Source organism: Zea mays, chromosome 2, assembly GCF_902167145.1.
Source record: "Zea mays cultivar B73 chromosome 2, Zm-B73-REFERENCE-NAM-5.0, whole genome shotgun sequence".
Taxonomy (NCBI): domain Eukaryota; kingdom Viridiplantae; phylum Streptophyta; class Magnoliopsida; order Poales; family Poaceae; genus Zea; species Zea mays.
Genome location: NC_050097.1, coordinates 185,456,847 through 185,481,016, shown reverse-complemented (window position 1 = coordinate 185,481,016; position 24,170 = coordinate 185,456,847). Strand labels below are relative to the sequence as shown.

Below are 24,170 nucleotides of genomic sequence, written 5' to 3'. Positions count from 1 at the left end.
ATGATTTATCCCGAGGTTTGATTTCTTGTTGGTGGTTTGTGTCCTCATTGTGGTGAGTCTAAGCTATGTGGTTGATGTAATAATTGATATAACATGCCATCCCAACAATGGGGCATCGTAAGAACCACACTAGAGAGGCACTACAACTATCCACAATTCCACTAGAGTTGCTCTTTTTGAATCTCTAGTGAGGGATGACCATAAGAGCCCATTATATTCAACGACTGGAGTTGGCAACAATCTCCAGTAGCCTCTCAGGGATTCCACAAACTTCGGACTAGCTAGGTGATGAGAATCACTAAGAGTAACAAGAGAATAACTAGCCTAAGTCACTCAACTAGTGTCACAAGATGCATAAACTAAATGTGATTCACCATCCCTCAAGAGGTGCAAGTGCGTGGAGTGTGTTACTCATCCCTCAAGAGGTGTGCACAAGTGTATAGGATGCTAAGAGTATGGCCAAAGCAAGCCACAAGATCTATTTATGGAATCCCAAAGAAATATAGTTGTTATCCTCTTGGTGGGTTGATTGTGATGGCATCAAACATAACTGGTGGACCATCGATGATCGCACTGGACACATTCGGTGCATCTCCAATGGTTACATCCCAACAGCTCAAAACTAGACATTATTGCTTGTCACAAGTTCGATACTTGTTAGAGCTGAAATACCAATTCAAATGCTCTTTGAGTTTCTTGTTCGGTGTGGCATCAAGTGCTAGCACCAGACACGTCTGATGCATGTTATAGTTGAATAACTCACTTTACTACTCTCTGTGTCTCCTATCTGGTTAGGCACATCCTGTGCACATTGGACCTCTTGGTACTCGGACGAAAACTATAGTGAGTGAGAGAACAAATCATGTATCTAGTGCACATGTTTGGTGTACCACCCAACACGTCAGGTGCATATAAATCAATTGCACTGAGAGCATACTCTCGTCTATTCGCAAGCATACTAACTCTACTAACTCTCAAACGTTTTGTCAAATAAATTAGAGCAATGTCACTAGGGTAAAGATTAATCTACTGGTTGTCTCAGCTACCAAAACTAAACATATCGCTTTAAACCTCGCCAACATGGGGCTTTCAACTATCTGATACTCAGCTCACTTTATTATTATCAAAGATCATACTAGTGGTCCTTAGTTTTTTCGTTATCAATAATACACAAGCACAGTTATTAGGTTCCAACGAAAAATGTGACATTAATTTAACTCGGGGTTGGGAAAGGGCGAAAAGCCATTTGATTATTGCTTGCCATCATGAATTGTGCATCTTAATTAATCAACCAAAAAACGAAGTCGGAGCCATAATCAATTTCGAATAGGACACGTGAGAGGAACTACTATAATGACCACTTCCGCAAGAAAAGGATTTTAAGTTAAATATATCAAATAATTGCAAGGACCCTAAATCATTATCGTGTAATTAACTTTGGAGCACCAAAATTTCCACCTCACTGAACATCTGGTCGTGGTGGTAGACTGGTAGTCCTGAAGACTTATATGAATAGCCAAATATCCATGGCTGTTTAAGAATAACCTTTTTTAGATAATGGAACTAAAATTTCAGCATCTACCATCCGTAGATGGCACACAACTAAAAGTCAAATATAATTCAAAGCGATGAAATTTAAACTCTTATATCCAAGAGAAGGAAATAAAAGCAACAAAGTTCAACCCATCTAAGCCAAACGACTACCAGCTTGGAAAATGAATTAGGACTCAATTTAGTTCCTAAAGCTCCACTCGAACTTTTTGAAGACCGCGATGGTCATTATTTTTAAGTTTGTGCATCCATATTTGAACGCTAGTTATTACTCTTTCTTGTGTAGCAGAGTGCAGAGACCACTGTAAAATCTACTATGTCCTCCTAAAAATTACCTACAATATATAACAGACTTGGTGTTGTTAAAGAATAAAGACTATATCATTTTTTTTCAAACATAGAACCCAACATAGCACAGTGCAACTGACCCTAACAAATTTGGCTTCTGAACTAAAGAGACAAGCCATTTAGCCAATAACCAAATATATTAGCAATGCTAGTGGATGGTTGAATTCCAAATACAAAAGGCACAATATTCCAAACAGATCTCACAAAGTGGTAATAAAAATGTTGAATAATCTCAAAAATAGTACAAAGTAACACTTGACACTTTTCTTGTTTTTTTGCTAAGCTAACCACTTTTTATTCTTGTCGCATAATATAAGGCGTGCTCTCTTAAGCATACGCACATCAATACAGTAGTATAGAAAGAATTAAATGTATTTTTTGTTCTTTAAAGCAGAGGTGGTTACGACTTATATATTGAGACGAAAGGAGTATATCATAATCTTATAGATGGATCAGTCTGTAAATACGTCGTTCTTACTAAGATTCCAAAGAAACACATTCCTCTCGTTCGTAAGGTTTACAGGGACTACTTTAGACACTAGACCATACCAAGAAGTCATTTTTTTGGCTAAGCAAACCTATCTTGAATGACACATTAGGCCTTGTTCGGTTGTGTTTGGATTGAAGAGAATTGAGGAGATTAAATTTCCTTCTATTCAAAATAGAAGGAAATTTAATCTCCTCAATTCTCTTCAATCCAAACACAACCGAACAAGGCATTAAGTGGTACAATCCATAGAACATTTGCTATTGTATCACCCTTTCTCCTTACTATCCTATACAGATTGAGATATATCTACCTAAAAGGCTTATCTTCCAACCAAGTATCCTCCCAAAAGCTAATTTCCTGCTGCTTCGTACTTTGAATCTTTCATCGGCCAAAAAATCATTCTCGTCCTTGGTAAGGCCACTCCAAAACTGAGAATCTTCTGGTGTGTATTGCATTTATGTCAAAGATTTGTTAATAGGACACCACCTATCATGTATTCATGTCTATATGTTTTTTTTACTCATGTTACGATCCGTAGTTATCTAATTATTGGGGAAAATCTTTACATACTTTAAAAAGATAGCATAAACATAGACAAACCAGTTAATCAAGATTGGTTTCCCTTGAGGGCCTGCTGGTTTTAATCTCAACTTATATGAATTGAACGAGATTGAGTGACTTAAAATCCTAACGGGTCACAATCCTTCTTTGGCCTTGTTTATTTATACCAATCCAACTTTAAATTATCATGGATTGGAATTAAATCCTTGTCACAATTCATGCCCCAAAATAATTCAAGCCTACTTAATTTTTTTATTTGGTTAGACCCATCATAGATTATAACCCAATGTTTTAAGAATTTTTTAAACTATGGAAGACATGATGCTATAATTCTATCCATGGCTCATTAGGTATGGAACAAATCTATGAAGATATTTGCACAAGTTTATATTATAATCTATGAAGGGATTGGGTGTGAGGTATGGATTCACACAATTAAGATTAAAATTAAATTCATTATGAGATTTTATTCCTTGTAACCGAACGAGGTCTTAATTTTTTTTATCTCATCCAATTCAAATAGAGTGGAAATGAGTGAACAAGGCTTGAAAGCACCCTCCTAATTTCCGCTGGATGCCAGCATAATCATCCAATCATCGTCCCGTAATTTCTTGGAGGAGGTTCCTCTGACGTACTGCAGGGGCAGTAGGGTCACTGCACGCGGGCCCTGTCGCACGCGGGGGCCACGCGGCAGTGCCCTCTCCTCACGTCAGAGGATCTCGTTCCTAATTTCTTACCGTATATCGGCGTACCTAGATACTAAGGCTCGTTTGGGAGCCACAAAACCAGAGAGGATTAAAGAAGCTAGAATCCTCTCCTTATTCAAATGTAAATAAAAAAGAGATTCTAGCTGATTAAGAAGAGGATTATAGCATCTCTAATCTACTTAGGTTTTGTGGCTCTCAAACTAGTCTTAAAAGTAAGAACCCCACCCACCAAAAAAAACGTACACCAAAAGAATCTGCATATTCTTATTAACAGTCCCCTTAGCTGCTCTGGAAACCACATAGTAATAATTTGATTTAATTGCGAATGGCACAATCATTCAGATGGGCAAAAATCATATGGCGACCAAAACAAAATTGTGTATGTGCGCATCTCCACAAAATAGCGATTATATGATCTACAAAACTTTGCAAGCCGATCGAACACTCCCGGCTCGATTCGGCTCTCGTGTCGACAGAAACCTCTCTTCAGTTTTGCACTTGTTCTCTTCCTGTACAACATACGACTCATAACGAACTAGCCATGGCTGTCTCGAAGCAACAACGGAAACTTTACATGATGCCGATGCAGCCGTGTAAGGCTGGCTCCAACAGGCGTGGACGCCAGGACGAACGGGCGGCCGTAGGTTCACGCGGTCCCAACGACGGCGGCCGGGCTGTCGCCCTGCCACGCCCAGACGATTTCCGCGAGCCCCGGACGGACGTCCACAGCGCAGAACTTGTTGAAGTCCAGCGCGTCCCCGGCGTCGTGCGCGAACTCGACGACGGCCACGTCCACGGCCACCTCGAGCACCTCGGCGGTGACAGCGAGCCGTCCGTTTGTGCCCCCGGCCTTAGCCTCCATCCTCACCTTCCAGCCCTTCCCCCTGGTGGTCTCGAATCCCAGGGCGCGCGCTGCGGACTCGAGCTTCTCCACCACGGTGGCCGCCGGCGCGCGGGCCGTGAACACGGTCGCGGCCTTCTGTTCGTTCTCGAACAGCCCCGACAGGTCGAGCCCGGAGGACATGGAGGAGATGAGCTGGAACGCGTTGCACGACCGAGGAGAGGTGGCGCCAGAGTTGCTGCTGCTGTCGAAGAGCGCACCGCCGCCGTCGTCATCTCCGTCCAGCCGTTTCTTGGGCGTCATCGGGGGTGAAACTGAAAGGACGGGCGGCACGAAGCCCTTCCTGAACCACGGCGTGCACATGACCTCCGGGATAGAGGCGCGCTTGGCGGGGTCGACGACGAGCAGGCGCGCGATGAGGCGGCGCGCGTCGCCGGACACCCAGGGCGGCACCTGGTACTCGGCCTTGAAGATCCTCTGGTACATCTTGGCGCAGTTGTCGTGCTGGAACGGGAGGAAGCCGCAGAGCAGGACGTAGAGCACGACGCCGCAGGACCAGAGGTCGGCGCGGGCGCCGTCGTAGCCGCGCTTCCTGAGCACCTCGGGCGCGACGTACGCGGGGGTGCCGCACTGCGTGTGGAGCAGGCCGTCGTGGCGCAGCTGCTCGGGCAGCGCGGCGAGCCCGAAGTCGGTGACCTTGAGCCGGCCGTCCCCGTCGAGCAGCAGGTTCTCGGGCTTGAGGTCCCGGTGCGCGACGCCGCGGCGGTGGCAGAAGCCGACGGCGGCCACGAGCTGCTGGAAGTAGCGCCGCGCGTGGTCCTCGGTGAGGCGGCCCCGGGCCACCTTGGCGAAGAGCTCCCCGCCGCGCGCGTACTCCATGACCACGAAGACGCGGGAGCGGCTGGCGAGCACCTCCCGGATGCCCACCACGTTGGGGTGGCGCACCATCCGCATGATGGAGATCTCCCGGCGCAGCTGCTCCACCATCCCCTCCATGCGCCGCAGCCGCGCCTTGTCGATCACCTTGATGGCCACGCTGGTGCTGCCCGTGCCGGCGGCGGCGCTCAGGTCCCGCGCGTAGTACACCTTGGCGAAGGTGCCCTGCCCCAGCAGGCGGCCCAGCTCGTACTTGCCCAGGACCAGCTTCCGCTCCTCTCCTCCGGCCTCCCCTTCCTGCCTTGATCTCGCCATGGCCTCTGCCGGTTACTGTGTTACTACTGGCTGTCTGGCTGCTGCTGCTTGTTGTTGCCGTTACTGGGAGCTCCGTCTCAGTGCTAGCATGCGCTACCGATTTAGTGGCACCTGGCGGGCACAGCACATGGTTTTCCTTGGGGGCCCGGGGGAACGTCGGCTCGTCTCGTATATGGTTGGGATGTGGGCTCGAGCACGCCAGCACACGGGATTTGGGAAGTCGTTGGGCGCCGGTGTCTCGCTTATTTATTTGTATGTAGCGGTGTGATGTGGTGCTCGGCGGACCAACGGGAGGCGGGCACGCGGACCTGACGGGTGGGGTCGGCTCAGTTGAACCGTGCGGTGGAGCCGCGAGGAGGGGGTGAGGTGGGAGCCCCCTATTGGCGGCGGGAGCGGGGAAGGGCCCCTTAGACTGACTGCAGCGCTCCCCCCTTCCCCTCCCCTCCCCTATCACTGTAGACGGTATAGGGGATACTGTTCACCCCTTGAAGCCGCAACGCTCGTTGCTACGCGCCCCCTCCGCCGCGACCCTCTTCTCTCTCACCCCAGATGCAGCGCGCGACTGTGCACTCCTCCTCCACGGCTTCACGCGGAAGACTCCGCCCGCGCCACCGACCGGAACCTTCGCGGTCGTCTTCTGTCCCGTTGGAGGCGTCTGCGATTTCGGACGAGGCGTCGGCGATTCGTGCGCGGAAAGGTTGCGACCGCGCCGGTCCCCGTCGGGGCTGTGGAAGACGAAGTGGAGTTGGTCACCAACCACCTCCAGTCGCGAGCGAAGACGAAGCGGCCGCAAATCCGGCTCCGTCGAGGTTCCTCGCGAGCGCTAGCTTCGTTTGCCGCTCCGAGCATCGACGCCTTCATCGGCTCCGGGAATCAACGCTTCGATTCCTCTTCTCTCCGCCCAAATCTCCGGATCTTCAGGTACGCCCTTCGACTCCTATTGTTTATGTTCTTCTTGCGCGCATATTTGAACAAGTAATTTGTACACCAACTCACTAATCCTTTGGACCGTAAGTGATTTCATCCTAGAAGACCCGATTAATCCGCAGTTCAAAGAACTCCACGGATCTGGTGTGCCTTTTAGGGTTACACATTTCTATGGTACTCACCCGCTTAATATCCTCCATATTTACTGCAACTAATGGTAGTTCTTACTATTACGGCCACAACGTCTGCAGATTCCATTAATTTGTAATCCCTACACTACGGACTCACTTGGATAGTGCGTTCAAGTGTCAAGTCTTCTGCGAATTAATTTTTGATCCCCACTGTCCAGAACAACAGCTCATTTTACTAATGTACCACACAGATTCGTCGTAGGGTCAGGCAAAATGTGTTACCTTAGCCAACGAAGGGTAATGTTCATTGTTTATTAAACTTCTTAAAACTGTCATCAACATATCAGATGGTCCATTACTTCGTTAGTTACTATGAATGATGTTCATTCATATTGTTAGGTGTATGTCATCCCAAATATTTTTGTCACCCTTGTATACGACTGGAGGATACAAAAATATTGTGGACCTTCATATAGTAGGTTTGTTTATTCTTACAACAACTAATTTATGTTTTCTTGTACTAATGTGTACACCCCTCACGTATTTCACAATATCTGACCATGAACATTTTGTTTTCTACAGCATCTTATGGTATGAGCACACAGTTCTTTATTATGTACATTATGTTAGTGCTTGCATGGATTACATAGCTTGTTTTTTGTATCCTTCAATGTTTTCTACAACCGTCACATTTAAGTTATGTTTGTGGTTACATGGAGTGCATTGCTTGTTTTTTTGTATCCTTGATATGTTTTGTACAACCCTGTCATGAAAGTTATGTTTCTGGTTTACATTGAGTGCATTGCTTGCATATTCAATCCATGAACTAATGATACAACAACAATGTTTATAAGTCAATAGGCAGCTATGACAAACATCTGTATACCCTACTACTACATTTTATTTAATTCTCATTGTCACACGTTTCCCTTAGCAGTCATACTTGTGTAAATATTTTATGTTCCATGCTGCTATTTGAATGCTACATTTCAAATCATTACATGTCGGAGGCATCATAGTTGTTAAAGGTTTTCGGAGATATTATATTCGTATAGCCTTTATGGTACATAAGCAAATGCACGTGTTTGTTCATATATTGTTCTTTGCAGCACAGTTCCGAATGGCATCCTCAAAAGAAGATACCATGAAGTCTTTGCTTAAAGTACTTGTCGACTGTGCCGAGGATGCCGCAAAATCCCTTCGTGGATTAGTAGATCATGCATTAGACCACATGCTTGATGAAGAGATATTAGCTAGAACCCTCTTTGCCATGAAAGAAAAACTTGATTTGCTTCACCAAGATGCCTTAGAGGCTAAAGTCCAAGCTTTTCCTGAAATTGCTAAGTACGAGGGGGATGACATAACTGTTGAACCGACATCTCCGTCGACCCCTCCAACAGTTACTGAACCATCTGTCGACGAAGAGGAGTTCTACTGCCCGGATGTGAGTGACGAGTGGTACTTCAGCGACTCAGATAGGTCAACTCGTAATAGCTATTGGAATATTTATTAGTTCCATGTATTCCACCAGTACAAGAAGGATAGGCTTTTGAACATCCAAGTACTCGGGTTCTCCTACTTGTGATGTTGTCGAACTAGTCGTCTGATGTATGTCTAAGTCTCAATGCTACCTCGTCACCTTAAGTTATTATGATGTTAAGATCGTTGTAGTATGTGAACTATGTTTACTCTTAAATGTTCTGCTGGTCCTCCTGAACAAGTTCATTACATGATGGTATTATTATTACCGTTGTTCATATGCTTTGTCTGATGTATATGTACCTCGTTTTGTCGATTGGCTTCACTTTATAACATATGACTAAATGTGTGCCATCTCCACATATCCTAGCATGGACCCTGCCAACAATGCGACATCGTCGCAGGCGATGTCAAATCCCTCAAATGCCCAGCAATTTCCACCACCACCCCCTTTATGGCCAACGGGGTACATGCACCAGAATCCTGTCGATTGCAACATCATGGGAAACATTAATTTTCCTAGTCCTGGTCAAGGTCCAACTACAATGTGGGCTCCAATTCAGCCAGGGAATACTAGTTCCCAATCTACCATGATCCCTGCTTCGCAATCTGCAGTCTATTGGAATCACTACATGAATTTTGTGAGGAACCCTCTAGGTTCAGTTGGAGTGAGTCCATACACAGATTCTTATCCAGCATCACATACAAGTACACCGTTGCAGGGTTCGAACACTATACCTCAAATGCCTGTACACTTGGAGTCAGATGCTGAACAAAGTGTTCAGGACATCAATAGTCCTGGGAAAATTGCACCTCCAGTTCAAAAACACAAGAAATCGAAGGAACAAAACTTTACAGCTCCAGAAGACATACTCCTTTGTACTACATGGTTGCAAATAAGTAGTGACCCTATTGTCCATACTGGACAAAGGAGGGAGGGTCTTTGGGCCAGAATTGAAAAAAGGTACAATGAACAAAGGGGGGAATTTCCTTGTAGACTTAACAGAGCACTTAGCAGCAGATGGGACAAGATCAGGGCTGATGTCAGTAAATTCTCTGGATACTACGCCAGAGTCCTAAGAGAGAAACAAAGTGGTCTAAGTGACGAGGATAAGGTATGACTAGTGAAACGATGATTTTATGTAGTACATGTGTCTGTGCTGCAACTAATTATATATGAAATTCCAATTTTGCAGACATCCAAGGCAGCAACTTTGTTCGCTCATGAGGAGAGCAAACCATTTCATTATATGCACTGCTGGCATCAATTGAAGGGGGAACCGAAATGGGAGAGCATATGTCAAGGACACTCGTTTAGAGGATTACATGCAAGATCAATACCATCTTCGGGGTGTCCATCTGTGGAAGCACCGGAGACTGACAGTGGATCCGCTGGGCTGACAGGAAAAAGGCCCCGTGGCCGTGATTACAGTAAAGCTGAGAGAAAGAAAGCTGGTTCTTCTTCGTCCGCTGAGTACTTAAGCCGATTACAACAAATTACTGAGAAACAAATACAGAGGTCCATAGAAAAGGGGGAAAAAAAGAAAAGAGCACTGAAGAAGACAGGGAGATATAGAAGAAGAGATTGGAATTGGAAGCCCAAAAGTTAAGCATTAGACAAAGGGAACTGAAACTTGAAGAACTCAAATCGGCAGAACAACGTTTGCAGATGCTTTTGTCCACAAACGAAGAAGATGTAGATCCTGAAGTTTGGATTGTCATGAAGGAACAGAAAAAAAATTGCAGCAGTTCATATTTACTTTTGAGCAATCCTGAACGTTTCTGTTCGATGTGCGCTTGTGTTGTTGAGACTTCTTGAGACAATTTTATCTTGCTTCGTTAAAGAAATTGTATTATCGAGAACACTATTTGTTTGGTCGAACTAGTGTATCTTAAGTTGTTTGCTGTTGTATTAGACAATAATGAACTCAGATGTCATAAATGTTTGAACAAGATTATTGCCTATTGAATGGTATGTTATATATTGTAGAAGAAAACATGAATTCTGATGTTTTCTTGTGTGTGCTACACAAAATCGAAGTATGTCAACACAAATGTAGTCGGCTGTATGCAAAATTTCGGAAACTTAGCTTATTTATTCGAATACTTAGTTACACGAAAACACATTAGAAGTACTGAATATAAGTGCGAACTAAGCAGCTACGACACATAATTATTACATACTTCCACGGCGAGCCCATAAATGCTCGACAAGATCATTTTGAAGTGAGCACGATCTTTCTTGGCGACGTAGATCAAAGTGGTTAATAACCCATTCGGCACGGCCTTCCGATATAATTTGAGATGAATCAATCCTTGAAGAGTTGTCTCCGAAATCAATGTTTGCAGCAAAAGGCCCTTCGTCTTCGACGATCATGTTGTGCAAGATGATGCAAGCCGTCATTATCTCTGTCAAACGATTACGATCCCAACCATAAGCTGGTCCATGGAGCACCGCCCAGCGGGCTTGAAGAACTCCAAATGCACGCTCAATATCCTTACGGCAACTTTCCTGCATCTGAGTGAAGTACACTTTCTTTTCCTCGTATGGGTGTCGGATTGCTTTGACAAAAGTAGGCCAGTTCGGGTAAATACCATCAGCGAGGTAATAACCGAAGTTGTACGCATGACCATTAACTGTGTAATTGACAGGTGGCATTCGTCCACTAGTCATTGGGTCAAATACGGGGGATCGGTGGAGCACGTTAACGTCATTGTTTGTTCCAGGCATGCCAAAAAATGCATGCCAAATCCATAGATCATACGATGCAACTGCTTCAAGTATCATGGATGCCCTACCATTTCGACCACAAAATTGACCTCGCCATGCCGTTGGACAGTTCCTCCACTCCCAGTGCATGCAATCGATGGATCCCAACATGCCAGGAAAACCCCGCGACTCACTATTATGCATGATGCGAGTTATGTCATCTTGAGTTGGAGTGCGTAAATACCAGGCACTAAAACAGGTAATGATTGCGCGACAAAAATGATGGAGGCATTCCCTAGCCGTTGATTCCCCAATTTGAATATACTCGTCTACCGCATCAGAAGGTAAGCTATAAGCAAGTATCCGCATGGCCGCACAAACTTTTTGTAATGGTCCTAGTCCGGGCATACCAGTTGCGTCAACTCTTTGTGTAAAGTAAATATCGTGTTGTTGAAGACCATGCAGAATGCGGAGAAACAAAGGCCTACTCATGCGGAACCTATATAAATGGTATTGCATAATTGTCATAACTTGAACAAATTATAACATAAGACAAATGTATGAATTGCGCACCTTCTACGAAACACATGCGGTGGATACACTGGGTTAGCGACGAAGGTGATGTTGGATGAGGTTTTCTCCAGCGAAATGATCTCTGTGAATGACACGGCGGGGTAAACCCGACCGTCGGCGGTGATGGTGTTGAGCCGCAATGTTGAGGGTTAGTAGGTTCACAAGCAAAAGAGTTTCGTCCTCACTATCACTCGAATCACTCGAACCAAACTCATCTTCCGGATGACTCTGAGACATACCGAGCTATGGATAACTTGATTGACTCAGTAGTATGGGCGAACAATATGGGAGAGGTTGATTGAATATATATAGGGGAGAGCAAAGGTGGGGGGGAGATGGCTTGCATTGAAAGCCATCCGTGGCTTCGTATGAAAGCCAACGGTGTCTTGCATCGTAAGATAGTCGTGGCTTATACCGTACGACTAGATGGTTTGTCTTCCAACGTAAGTGTGGTTCAGAAAAGTTCGTGCACATATCAATGGAACATTTCCGCATACCGCTAAGGTTAATTAATGTGACCATGGTACCATTGTAATCTTAAATGAAATGATGTAAGAAGGATTACAATTAAATAATATAATATTTGATGTTGTACATAGTATGTCTAAATTAAGAGGATAATTAAAAAAAATTTTGTTCAACAAGTATCATCTGGTAATGAATACGTGTTCAAACAAAACAATAAAAATAAAAAAACAAGTTGGTTATGTTAGTTATAGGGAAATGTATATTTAATGAGTAGAGTGATATGTAGGGTAAAATTTAGGGGGAACGGTTGCGGGACGAGTAAATATAGGGGAGGGAATCTTGCTGACGTGGCTGCATAGTAAGATTTAGGGGGAAAAATTTAGGGGGAACGGCTGCGGACAGCCTTATGGCGTCGTGGCCTCGTGGTCGTGGGTGGTTGTTGCCGGCGAGGTTCGAGCATGGAAGGGGTCCAGATTCGAGCGGATCAGACGAGTGATGCAACATTTTTTATTCGAGCGGATCGTTTGGCAGCTCTTTCCCAGCTCTGCTCCTCGCCCGATTCGCTCCTTCGCTACCAAAGGATAAAAACTCCCTCCGCTCTGGCTAGAAATCGCTCATCTGCTCCCCGATTTTGCACTGTCGCGTCACCTGATTCTCGCACTGTCGCGTCGTTGCACGCTAACCCATCGCGACTACGATTAGAGCGGAGCCGGAGAAGTGCAGCCAAAGGGGACTGAAAGCGGTAGGGAGCAAAGAGCGGAGCGGAGAGGCGTGCGTGAGACTTGAGAGTGCTACCAAACCGGCTCTTAGATTTAGATTTCTTTGCGTTTTAGTTTTGTTTTCATCTAATGTGTTGGCGTCGTAACTTATGAGGCCAGATGAGTTTTCTCCAGCAGTGTTCTCTATATTTTCGTCCTCTATATCTCCTCATCTTTAACAACGTTCTCTAGTTCTTATCCTATATACATAAATATCTATATTAGATACAAATACATAAAAGTAATTAAGTTATTGCATATACAAGTAGTTAAGTGAACTAAAACTAAATGGGTCACATAATTAGCTAACTAGATCATTAAATTAACTCGCATATTGATGTATATTAACTAACTGTTGACACCTTTTTGGAGGCACCAATCACTTCAAAAGAACCAGCGGCGGTGCTCTCTGGTCAGGCGCGGACAGTCCGCGGCACAGGGCCGGACAGTCCGCGACCTGGCGCAGGAGCTAGGGTTCCCTGCCTGACGGCTGGACGGTCCGCGCCCTAGGGCCGGACGGTCCGCGCGTGCGCAGGGGCGGCGGAAGATCACCGGCGGCCCCGGGAGGGACCCCGTCGGGGAGGAGAGATCCTAGGTGGCGTCTAGGCTCGGGTAGACCGACCTAGACTCCTCTAATCGACGTAGAGTCGAAGAGAAGCGGAATATTTGGGGATTGGAAGACTAAACCTAAACTAGACAAGAACTACTCCTAGGATAAAATGTAAATTGTATTGATTGAAGGTTTGATTCGTTGCTCAAATCGGCCGTATACCTCTATTTATAGAGGAGGGGGACTGGACCCTTTACAAACTAATTTTCGAGCGAATCCCGCGAATCTAGCTAACAACCGTAGCACAGAACTCGGAACCCTAAACTGCTCTGCGCACGCGCGGACCGTCCGGCCCACACGCGTGGACCGTCCGCTCGCTCAAAATGGGACTCAACATATGCCCTCCTGCCTTTTGGTGGAGCTGAGCGAACCAAAAGCATCTTAACACGATGTTATTACATCGGTTTTCTTAAGCATCTTGCCACATACTAGGATGATACTGCTTGAGGAAACGTCCATTCAAAGCTTTAGGCAAATCCTTGCCTTGTAATGTTTGTAGCAAATAGGCGTTACCAGACATTATCTGTTTTACTTTATAAGGACCCTCCCAGCTTGGCGACCATTTCCCAAACTTCCGGTCTTTATTCCTTAGAGGCAAGATGGTCTTCCACACCAGATCCCCTACTTGAAATGACTTTGCTTTGACCTTCTTGTTGTAGGCCCTGACTACCATGATCTTGTCCTTTTCTATTGCTCCCAAAGCTATCACTCTCTTGTCGGTTACCTCATCAATATTATCCATCATTGAATCATAATAATCAGGGACGGTTAGATCATTTTGTCTGGCAAACCTGACAGCATTCAAACTTATTTCCACAGGCAACACTGCTTCCTGCCCATAGACAAGCTCAAAAGGAGATACTTTAGTAGCACTATGTTTAGATATTCTATGAGCCCATAAGGTTTCGGACAAAATCTTATGCCAATGCTTAGGATTATCAGATATCTTCTTTTTTATCAAATTAATCAACGTCCTATTACTAGACTCGGCCTGTTCATTGGCCTGAGCATAATATGGAGATAAATTAAGCAACTTAATCCTATATAATTCAGCAAATTCACGTACCTCTTTTGACATAAAAGAAGTTCCTTGATCTGTAGTCAAGGTCTGGGGAATGCCGAATCTATAAATGATATGCTCAGTTATGAACTCAATTACCTCCTTGTGTGTCATGTTCTTCAGAGCAACGGCTTCAGTCCATTTGGTAAAGTAGTCAGTGGCAACTAACACGAACCGATGCCCCTTTGATGATGAAGGATGGATTTCTCCAATAAAGTCTAATCCCCATCCTCTGAAAGGCCAAGGCTTGATGATAGGATGTAATTCGGCTGCAGGGACCAACTGCAGGTCGCCGAATTTTTGACACACTTGGCAACCCTTGTAGTACTTGAAACAATCAGCTATCATGTTAGGCCAATAAAAACTAGATCTTCGCAACAACCACTTCATCTTTGGAGCCGATTGATGGGTACCACAAATTCCTTCATGTACTTCGGCCATGGCTAATATAGCATCATCTGGGCCCAAGCACTTAAGCAGGACGTCGTTGACTGTTCGGCGATAAAGTTCATCACTCACCAAGATATACTTGAAAGCTGTACGCCGAATGTTCTTATCTGTCCTGACATTGGGGTTTCGTAAATAATTAAGTATAGGTGTCCTCCAATCACTTGCATCGGCTTCATTATCAGCCGATTCAATTAAGAGAACATTTCTGGTAACCCCGGACGGTCCGGTGTCTCGACGCGGATGGTCCGCGACCTAGGGAATTGGCCCTACACCGGTTATCATATTTTCAGCGTTGTGAAATCTCCCTCGTTTTATCCGATAACCTGATGCATCTTGTGCCAAATTGTTAGCTCTATGATTCCCAACTCTAGAAATATGCTGATACTGAATTCGTCAAAAGAATGGATTATGCTCCAACATTTTTCAAGGTAACTATTTAGAGTACCATCAAAGCATTGATATTCTTCTAACACTTATTGGACAACCAGCTGAGAATCACCAAATGCCTTCACATGTTTTACTCCCATACAATTTAAAAGTTCCAAGCCGAATAAGAGGGCCTCATATTCGGCTTGATTATTAGTGCAATAAGTTTTCAATCGGCTAGAGAAGTCGAAGGAGACATCACTTGGTGAAACAAGTACGATGCCAATGCCTTGCCCTTCATTGCAAACCGATCCATCAAAATATAAAGTCCAAGGAGTAATAGTAAGGTATGTCATGTCTAGTTTATGAATATCATTAATCCGATGTTCTACAATAAAATCCGCTATGACCTGGCCTTTCATAGATTTCAATGGTTCATAGGCCAAGTCATATTCTATAAGCGCATAAGCCCACTTACCAATTCTACCACTCATAATTGGGTTATGCAACATTTATTTGATTACATCGGCTTGACCAGAAACAGTGCAATGACTAGACAGTAAATAACATCTACACTTGGTGCATGCATAAAACAAGCATAAGCATAACCTTTCAATAAAAGTGTACCTTGTTTCAGCATCCACCAACCTCCGACTTAGATATGTCACCACATGCTCCTTTCCTTTAGTTTCTTGTGTCAGAACAGCCCCAATAACCTTATCTTCAGCTGCAATGTATAATCTGAATGGTGCTCCTACTTGTGGTGCTTTTAACACGGGAGCCGAAGACAAGTATTTTTTAATGAGATCAAATGCTTCCTGCTGCTCTGCCCCCCAAGTGAATTCGGCATCATTCTTAAGCCGAAGGATAGGGGTGAAGGCATCAATCTTCCCGGCTAGGTTAGAAATAAACCTCCGTAAATAATTCACCTTGCCGAGAAACTTCTGCATTTCGACCTTACAAGTCGGAGGCCCCACATTCTGAATAAACTTAATTCGGTCAGGGTCTATTTCTATACCATGTTCATGGATGACAAATCCTAAAAACTTACCAGCCGACACTCCAAAAGCACATTTACGTGGGTTCATTTTCAAACCATACCGACGCATTTTATCAAAGGCTTTGCGCAAATCAGCTATATGATAACTAAACTCAGCCGATTTGACTACAATATCATCAATGTAGACTTCCACAGTGTTTCCTAACAACTCATGGAAGATCAGATTCATAGCCCTCTGATAAGTAGCACCAGCATTTTTAAGACCGAATGTCATGACAACCCATTCAAATAAACCAAGGAAGCCTGGACATATAAAGGTCGTTTTAGACGCATCCTCTTCGGCCATGAAAATCTGATTATATCTGGCATTACCATCAAGAAAGCTAATAATTTTATTTCCTGATGCATTATTGATTAATGTGTCGGCTATGGGCATGGGATATTCATCTTTAGGAGTTGCTATATTTAAATTGCGAAAATCAATGCATACCCTAAGCTTACCTGACTCCTTCTTCTCTACCGGCACAATATTGGAGACCCACTCCGCGTACCTGCAAGGTCTAATAAAATTAGCTTCTAGCAGCCGATGGATTTCGTCCTTGATTCGTGGGAGGAGATCTGGACGAAAGGTTCTAGCTTTCTGCTTGAAAGGACTGAAACCGGACTTAATAGGCAGCCGATGTTCGACGATCTCTCGGCTTAGTCCAGGCATTTTTAGTGTAATTCCAAGCAAAACAATCTGGATATTCCTTCAATAGACCGATCATCTCATTTCTAGGATCGATCTCCAGGGTCTTGTTTACAAAAGTCGGCCTTGGAGTGTTACCATCTCCTATGTCAATCTCCTCCAAAGGATCGGCCGATATAAATCCCTGTCCTAGTTTATCAAGGTCTCTGAATTCCTCTATCATGTCCCCCACAGAGGAATCAGATGGTCTTTGTATGATGGCGGACTTTCCTGTCTCAGGGACCGGATCATCCGTAATACTGTCTTTTCGCTGTGGTAGATGTTCGATCTTAAAATCCGAACTGTTTTGTGAAAGACCAGACCATCCAGCTTTGGGAGCCGAACTGTCCGTGACCAAAGACTCATAAACTTTGTGTGTATTCATCATTTAAACTTTACTTAGGATTTAGCCGATTCTCCATCGGCTCTAGCATTACAGGAATGAAACCCTTCTTATCTATACTTATGATTGATAATCAGAAAAATCTACTCCTGTGAGACATGTAGCAGTCTCATAAGTCCAGAGTACAGGGGCATCAGCCAAGCGATGCAGGCCGATACATCAGCATGTACTTGTTCTACATCATCGCCTACCCATTGTATTAGCATTTGATGTAATGTAGAAGGTATACATTGATTGGCATGAATCCAATCTCTGCCTAGGATTAAACTGTAATTTCCTTCTACATCAGCGACGAAGAATGCAGCAGCAAGGGTCTTAGTCCCGATGGTTAATTCAACGGACGTGACTCCCCTGGCTTTAATCGAACTATCCCCAACACCGCTGAGGGTCATGTTGGTCTTGACAAGTTCGTCATTTTGTTTACCTAATTTTCTGTATAATGAATAAGGCATTAGATTTACAGCCGCCCCTCCTTCTACCAACATCTTAGCAATCGGTATTCCATCAATGTGACCGCGCACGAAGAGCGGTTTTAAATGATTTACCAATTCCTTTGGTTTAGTAAAGGCGGCTTCTTTAGGACCAAAATCTAACTGGGCAACAACAGGTTCATCGTCGCCGATAATAGTACAATCGGCAGAAAATGTAATAACATTTACATCCATACCTGGGCGTTCTGGAGAAGCCTCGTAGTCGACCAAGTCTTCTCCCAGCAGGTCGTCTTCTTCCATTGATGTTGGCGTGTCGTTGGAGGCTTCCTGGTGTGGTGCGGACGGTCCAGACTCCAAGGGCGGACGGTCCGCGCCTGGTGCAGATTGCCTAGTCTTGCTGGCCAGGCTACCTACCATACCTGCAGGGTGCTGTACAAGTATTGTTTCATTTTCTATTTTTGTGGCCGTTTGTTTTTCCTCAACGGCCTTTGGTCTCCATCTCTTTTGCGGTGGCGGGTACTGTGGATGTGTGTCATTGAATATCTTTTCCGCCTCCTTTTCCTGGCTCTCCTTCGCTCTTAGGCGCTGTAATTTCCGCTTTTGGGACCATGTCAATCCCGCTGGGCACCATCGAGGCATGGAGTATTTTGGATCGGTTGTTTTGATGGTAGCCGTATCTTCTTTTTTGGTTGTGTTGGCCGATTCACCAAAAATCATCGGCCCTTTATTATCTTCCTATATGACAACATCTGCAGTACCTATTTTGATGACATCCTTCTTTGTTGTCCTTTTGGTTGCTGCAGGTACATGCCCCCCCTGCCGGATTGGTCGGCCTTGGAGGCCGAGTAGTCCGGCAATCCTGTTGGGTCTGTGCCTGGTGACCGGATTGAGCGGTGCTCAATCGGTCTTGTACTGGTGGCGTCAACCTGTCAAAAACAGATGTTTGGGGTGCCCCCCAGGCGGGGTACTGTGGCATCCCAAATGGATATGGTGGCATGCCCCACATTTGATTTGGGACATATGGTGGAGGTAAATATGTGTATGGATATGGCATAGGCGGATAAGGGGGTGGAGGTGTCCATGTCGGTATGTTAGGTCTCAATTGTACAGTATGACCTTTCATTTCTTTCGATTGGTGGGGTGGTCCAATCGGCCTGACCAGACGTTGCTCATGAATGGGTGAGCGGGGTCGCTTTGCTGGCCGGTCACTGGGGCCGGCCTTCTTTTTCACGTATTTAGACAACAATTGATCGAAAGTTGGGCCGGCTTTGACCAACCGACCAGCCGCCTTGAATGTATTTGTTTTCCACGTACCTATCTCTGGTCGTCGTGGTTTGAAAGTACGTGGCCGTTGTGAGTCTTGAGCATGGCCGGACTGTCCGCTGGAGTTCTCCGGACCATCCGGCGGGGTCTCAGACCGTCCGCGCCTGTGTGCCGGACCGTCCGGGGTGCGTAGCACGGGTTCCTGCTCCTTAGCCCGTGCTTGCCCCCTAGTGCCGTAGGACGTGATGGTCACCTTAAGAGTTTCCCCTCAGTCAGGAGTCGTTTCTGCCACCACTTTCCTGCAAGAAATTTTATGATTTTCATCGGCATTTCTTGCATTGCCGATGACTATCTATTTGCCTTTGCCTTTATCGGTTGCATTTGGCCGAACCAGGACTTTCTTGCCCTCGAAGTCGATCATGTTCATCGGAAAGGGCTCTGTATCCACCTGCATTTCCTGAAATTTCAATCGTCCCTCGTTAATGGCCGATTGAATCTGTCGATGGAATACATTACAATCATTTGTGGCATGAGAAAATGAGTTATGCCACTTGCAGTATGCACGACGTTTTAGCTCGTCGGAGGATGGAATAGTGTGATTTATTTTAATGTTGTCATTTTTGAATAATTCATCAAATATTTTATCACACTTACCAACATTAAACGTAAACTTAACCTCCTCTTGCCGTTTCTTTTGAACCGGCTGTAAGGAGGAACAAGCTGAAGATTTGGCCTGCTTTGGCCAAACCATTTCAGCAGCATACATTTCTGCTGATTCGTCATCTGAGCTACTTTGGTCGCACTCTACTATATGCACGTTGTGACAAACTGTTTTAGCAGTTTCTTTGCTTCGGCTTTCACAAGCCAAAGCTCTCTGGTGTAACTGTGCTAGTGTAAAAAATTGGATGCCTTCTAATCTTTCTTTTAAATAATATCGTAGACCATTAAAGGCTAATCCTGCTAGCTGTTTTTCAGCTAAATGAATTTGGAAGCATCGGTTTCTGGTATCTCAGAACCTCCGGATATAGTCATTAACCGATTCATCTTTCGCTTGTCGCAAGGCCACTAGATCTACCAGATCTAATTCATAGTCACCGGAGAAAAAATGATCATGGAATTTTTGTTCTAAATCCCCCCATGACGAAATAGAATTAGGAGGTAAAGTGGCATACCATGTGAATGCAGTTCCTGTTAAAGATAATGAAAATAAACGCACGCGAAATGCTTCTGTGTTGGCCAATTCTCCTAATTGTGCTAGGAACTGGCCTACGTGTTCGTGCGTGCTTTTTTCCTGGTCACCCAAAAATTTTGAGAATTCGGGTATCCTGGTTCCCTGTGGGTATGGGTGATGATCAAATCGGCTGTCGTAAGGTCTCCGATATGATTGCCCCCCAGGGATCATGCTTACTCCGAGCTTATCTCGGAACGCCCTAGCTATTTCTTCCCTCACTATATCAATAGCAGCCGATGCGAGACCACCGGCTCTCTGGTCAAACATAGGTGGGGTTGGCTGGATATTAGCATGTTGTCTTTCCCCCCATTGGTTTGAGCTACGTGGTGCATTGCCATTTGCCCTATATGGTTCATATGTTTGATCGTTCCTTTCCGGCCTTCTAGGTGGGGCCGGAAAGCTTTCCTGGGCTCTAGACCTTGAATTAATGGGTTGATGCATTGCATAGTGCGATGGGATATGTTGCTGGGACGGGTGAGGATTCAGGTAACAATCCTCCTAAAAAAGGTCATGCGCGGACTGTCCGGACATTGGCCCGGACCGTCCGTGATTATATGCGGACCGTCCGTCGTTGTATGCGGACCGTCCGACTGGGTAGTTTAGATTTTGTGCCGTATGTGGTGGCTCGGGCGCATATCTAGGTAATTCATTAAAAATAGGCCCGGACGGTCCGCGCTCATGTGCAAACGGTCCAGGCATGTGCAGATCGGCTGATTTGCTGCCGATTTGCGGTTGCTCAGGGTACGTGTCCATCGGCATCCCATAAAGGGGTTGTGACTGGTCGTGACAACCTCTAGCCGATGTATTACATGTGTTATCCCCTAATTCAACCTCGTGTGAAGGAAAATTTGCTATACTAGATTTATCAAATGCACGTACTAGTCTCCTATAATCCTTTTGCATATCCCGTATGATATTTTGCATTTGCTCACGCTGTTCATCTACATAATTTCTAAGAGATTGTAGCTCGTTTGTATTACTTACATTGGGGTTTTCTGGTGTGGGTGGGAGCGAAGCCGGATCCGTCGCCCTATGTCGGACGACCTTGTTGTTCCTGTCCACTTTGAAGTTGGCCAAGAACTTTGCTTTTGCCTCCTGGATCATCTGCTCCTTGTGCTCCTCGAATTGGAGCTGTTCGTCAGCCGGCAAGGTCTCCCAAGTTGGCTCTATGATGTTGCTTGGGGAAATATCAGAGCTATCTCTTGAACCGGCCATTGAGGGCCGATTTGATGCGTCTATATTTGTTTTCCCCAACAGAGTCGCTAAAAAGTATGTTGACACCTTTTTTGGAGGCGCCAATCACATCAAAAGAACCAGCGGCGGTGCTCTCTAGTCAGGCGCGGACGGTCTGCGGCACAGGTGAAAGGGAAATGTGCCCTTCGGCCATTTCTAAGTATTTTGGTGATTGAGTGCCAACACAAGTGCTTAAGTGTTAAAGTATCCCAAGTGATGGACAAAGTGCAAATCACAAGTAAAGGTATGTTTCTAGACTTAGTACATTGTTTTATTGACTAATGTATTGTGTCTAAGTGCTGGAAACAGGAGAAACCAAATTGGAAAAGAGATGACTTTGTTCAGCCAAAGTCTGCTCAGTCTGGGTGCACCGGACAGTGTCCGGTGCGCCAGGCTGGCTCTGGCGAACTTGCTGCTCTCGGGACTTCGACGGCGGTGTACGGCTATAAATCACCGGACTGTCCGGTGGTGCACCGGACTGTCCGGTGAGCCATTCACCGGCGAACTCGTCGCTCTCGGGAGATGATTAACGGCGTACGGCTATAATTCACCGGACTATCCAGTGGTGCACCGGACTATCCGGTGAGCCAACAGTCAGCCGGGCCAACGGTCGGCCAAGGATTTCTTGCGTGACGCGTGGTCGAGCCAACAGTCACAAGGGGGCACCGGACTGTCCGGTGTGCACCGACAGTGTCCAGTGCGCCAACGGCTCTGAATCTCCAACGGTCGGCTTCGCCAAAGAAGGAAAGAAATCCGCACCGGACAGTGTCCGGTGGTGCACCGGACTGTCCGGTGCGCCAGGCGACTGAAGGCAAGAATTGCCTTACTGGAATGCTCTCAACGGCTCCTAGCTGCCTTGGGGCTATAAAAGGGACCCCTAGGCGCATGGAGGAGTACAACAAGCATTCCCCAAGCATTCTAAAGCACCAAGACTTCGATTCCGCGCATTTGATTCTTTGTGAGAGCAACTAGAGCTCTATTTGAGTTGTGAACTCGTCGGGTTGTGTTGAGAGCTCTTGTTGCGACTTGTGTGCGTGTTGTCGCTGTGATTTTTGTGTCTTGTGTGCGTTGCTCATCCCTCCCTTACTCCGTGCTTCTTTGTGAACATCAAAGTGTAAGGGCAAGAGGCTCCAAGTTGTGGAGATTCCTCGCGAACGGGATATAGAAAAGCAAAGCAAAACACCGTGGTATTCAAGTGGGTCTTTGGACCACTTGAGAGGGGTTGATTGCAACCCTCGTCCGTTGGGACGCCACAACATGGAGTAGGCAAGTTTTGTACTTGGCCGAACCACGGGATAAACCACTGTGTCTATCTGTGTTGATTCTCTTGTGGTTGTTGTGTTTTGCAAGAACTCCTCTCTAGCCACTTGGCCTTATTGTGCTAACGCTTAATCAAGTTTTTGTGGCTTTAAGTTTATGTTTTTACAGGATCACCTATTCACCCCCCCTCTAGGTGCTCTCAATTGGTATCAGAGTTGTTCTCTTCACGGAGGGACTAATCGCCCGAAGAGATGGATCCTAAGGGCAAGGGGATTGTGATCAATGATAAGGAGAAGGAGTCTTTCGTCAACGAGCCAAAGGATGACAAGCCTACTGACTTGGGCTCGGGCCACAAACGAAAAGATGGGAAGAAGAAGAAGACGAGGCGCATCAAGGAGATCGTCTACTACGACGACAACGACTACGAGAAAAAGAAGACGGTTAACTCAAACTTCTCTTTCGATTATTCTCGTATTCCGTATAGTACAAATGCACAGTTTCTTTCCATTCCTCTTGGCAAGCCTCCACACTTTGATGGGGAGGACTACGGATTTTGGAGTCACAAAATGCGTAGTCACTTATTCTCTCTCCATCCAAGCATATGGGAGATTGTCGAGAGTGGAATGAAATTTGATAGCTCGGATAGTCCTATGTTCATAAATGAACAAATCCATAAAAATGCACAAGCTACTACTGTCCTTTTAGCATCTTTGTGCAGGGAAGAGTACAATAAGGTGAGCGGCTTGGACAATGCCAAGCAGATCTGGGACACCCTCAGGATCTCACATGAGGGGAACGACGTCACCATGCTCACAAAGATGGAGTTGGTGGAGGGTGAGCTTGGGAGATTTGCAATGATAAGGGGAGAGGAGCCAACTGAAAGGGAAATGTGCCCTTGGGCCATTTCTAAGTATTTTGGTGATTGAGTGCCAACACAAGTGCTTTTGTGTTAATCTATGCAAAGTGGTGGACAAAGTGCAAATCAAGTCAAAAGGTATGTTTCTAGACTTAGTACATTGTTTTATGGACTAATGTATTGTGTCTAAGTGCTGGAAACAGGAGAAATCGAATTGGAAAAGAGATGGCTTTGTTCAGCCAAAGTCTGTGCAGTCTGGGTGCACTGGACTGTCCGGTGGTGCACCGGACAGTGTCCGGTGCGCCAGGCTGGCTCTGGCGAATTTGCTGCTCTCAGGACTTCGACGGCGGTGTACGGCTATAAATCATCGGACTGTCCGGTGGTGCACCGGACTGTCCGGTGAGCCATTCACAGGCGAAGTCGTCGGTCTCGGGAAGCCATCAACGGTGTACGGCTATAATTCACCGGACTGTCCGATGAGTCACCGGACTGTCCGGTGATCCAACGATCAGCCGGGGCAACGGTCGGCCGAGGATTCCGCGCGT

The 24,170-nt window shown here is 45.7% G+C and overlaps 1 protein-coding gene across 1 annotated transcript; it reads right to left on the bottom strand.

Moving 5' to 3' along the window:
- Positions 1–4,016: 4,016 nt before the first annotated feature.
- LOC100285849 (uncharacterized) lies at positions 4,017–5,903 on the bottom strand. The gene has a single exon (NM_001372345.1). It carries the CDS (start codon positions 5,687–5,689, stop codon positions 4,304–4,306), a length of 1,386 nt encoding a protein of 461 aa, NP_001359274.1. The 5' UTR covers positions 5,690–5,903; the 3' UTR covers positions 4,017–4,303.
- Positions 5,904–24,170: the final 18,267 nt, after the last annotated feature.

What these genes read in the sequence shown, in the direction of transcription:
- LOC100285849 (NM_001372345.1), bottom strand. Translation starts at nt 5,689, where the DNA reads ATGGCGAGATCAAGGCAGGAAGGGGAGGCCGGAGGAGAGGAGCGGAAG.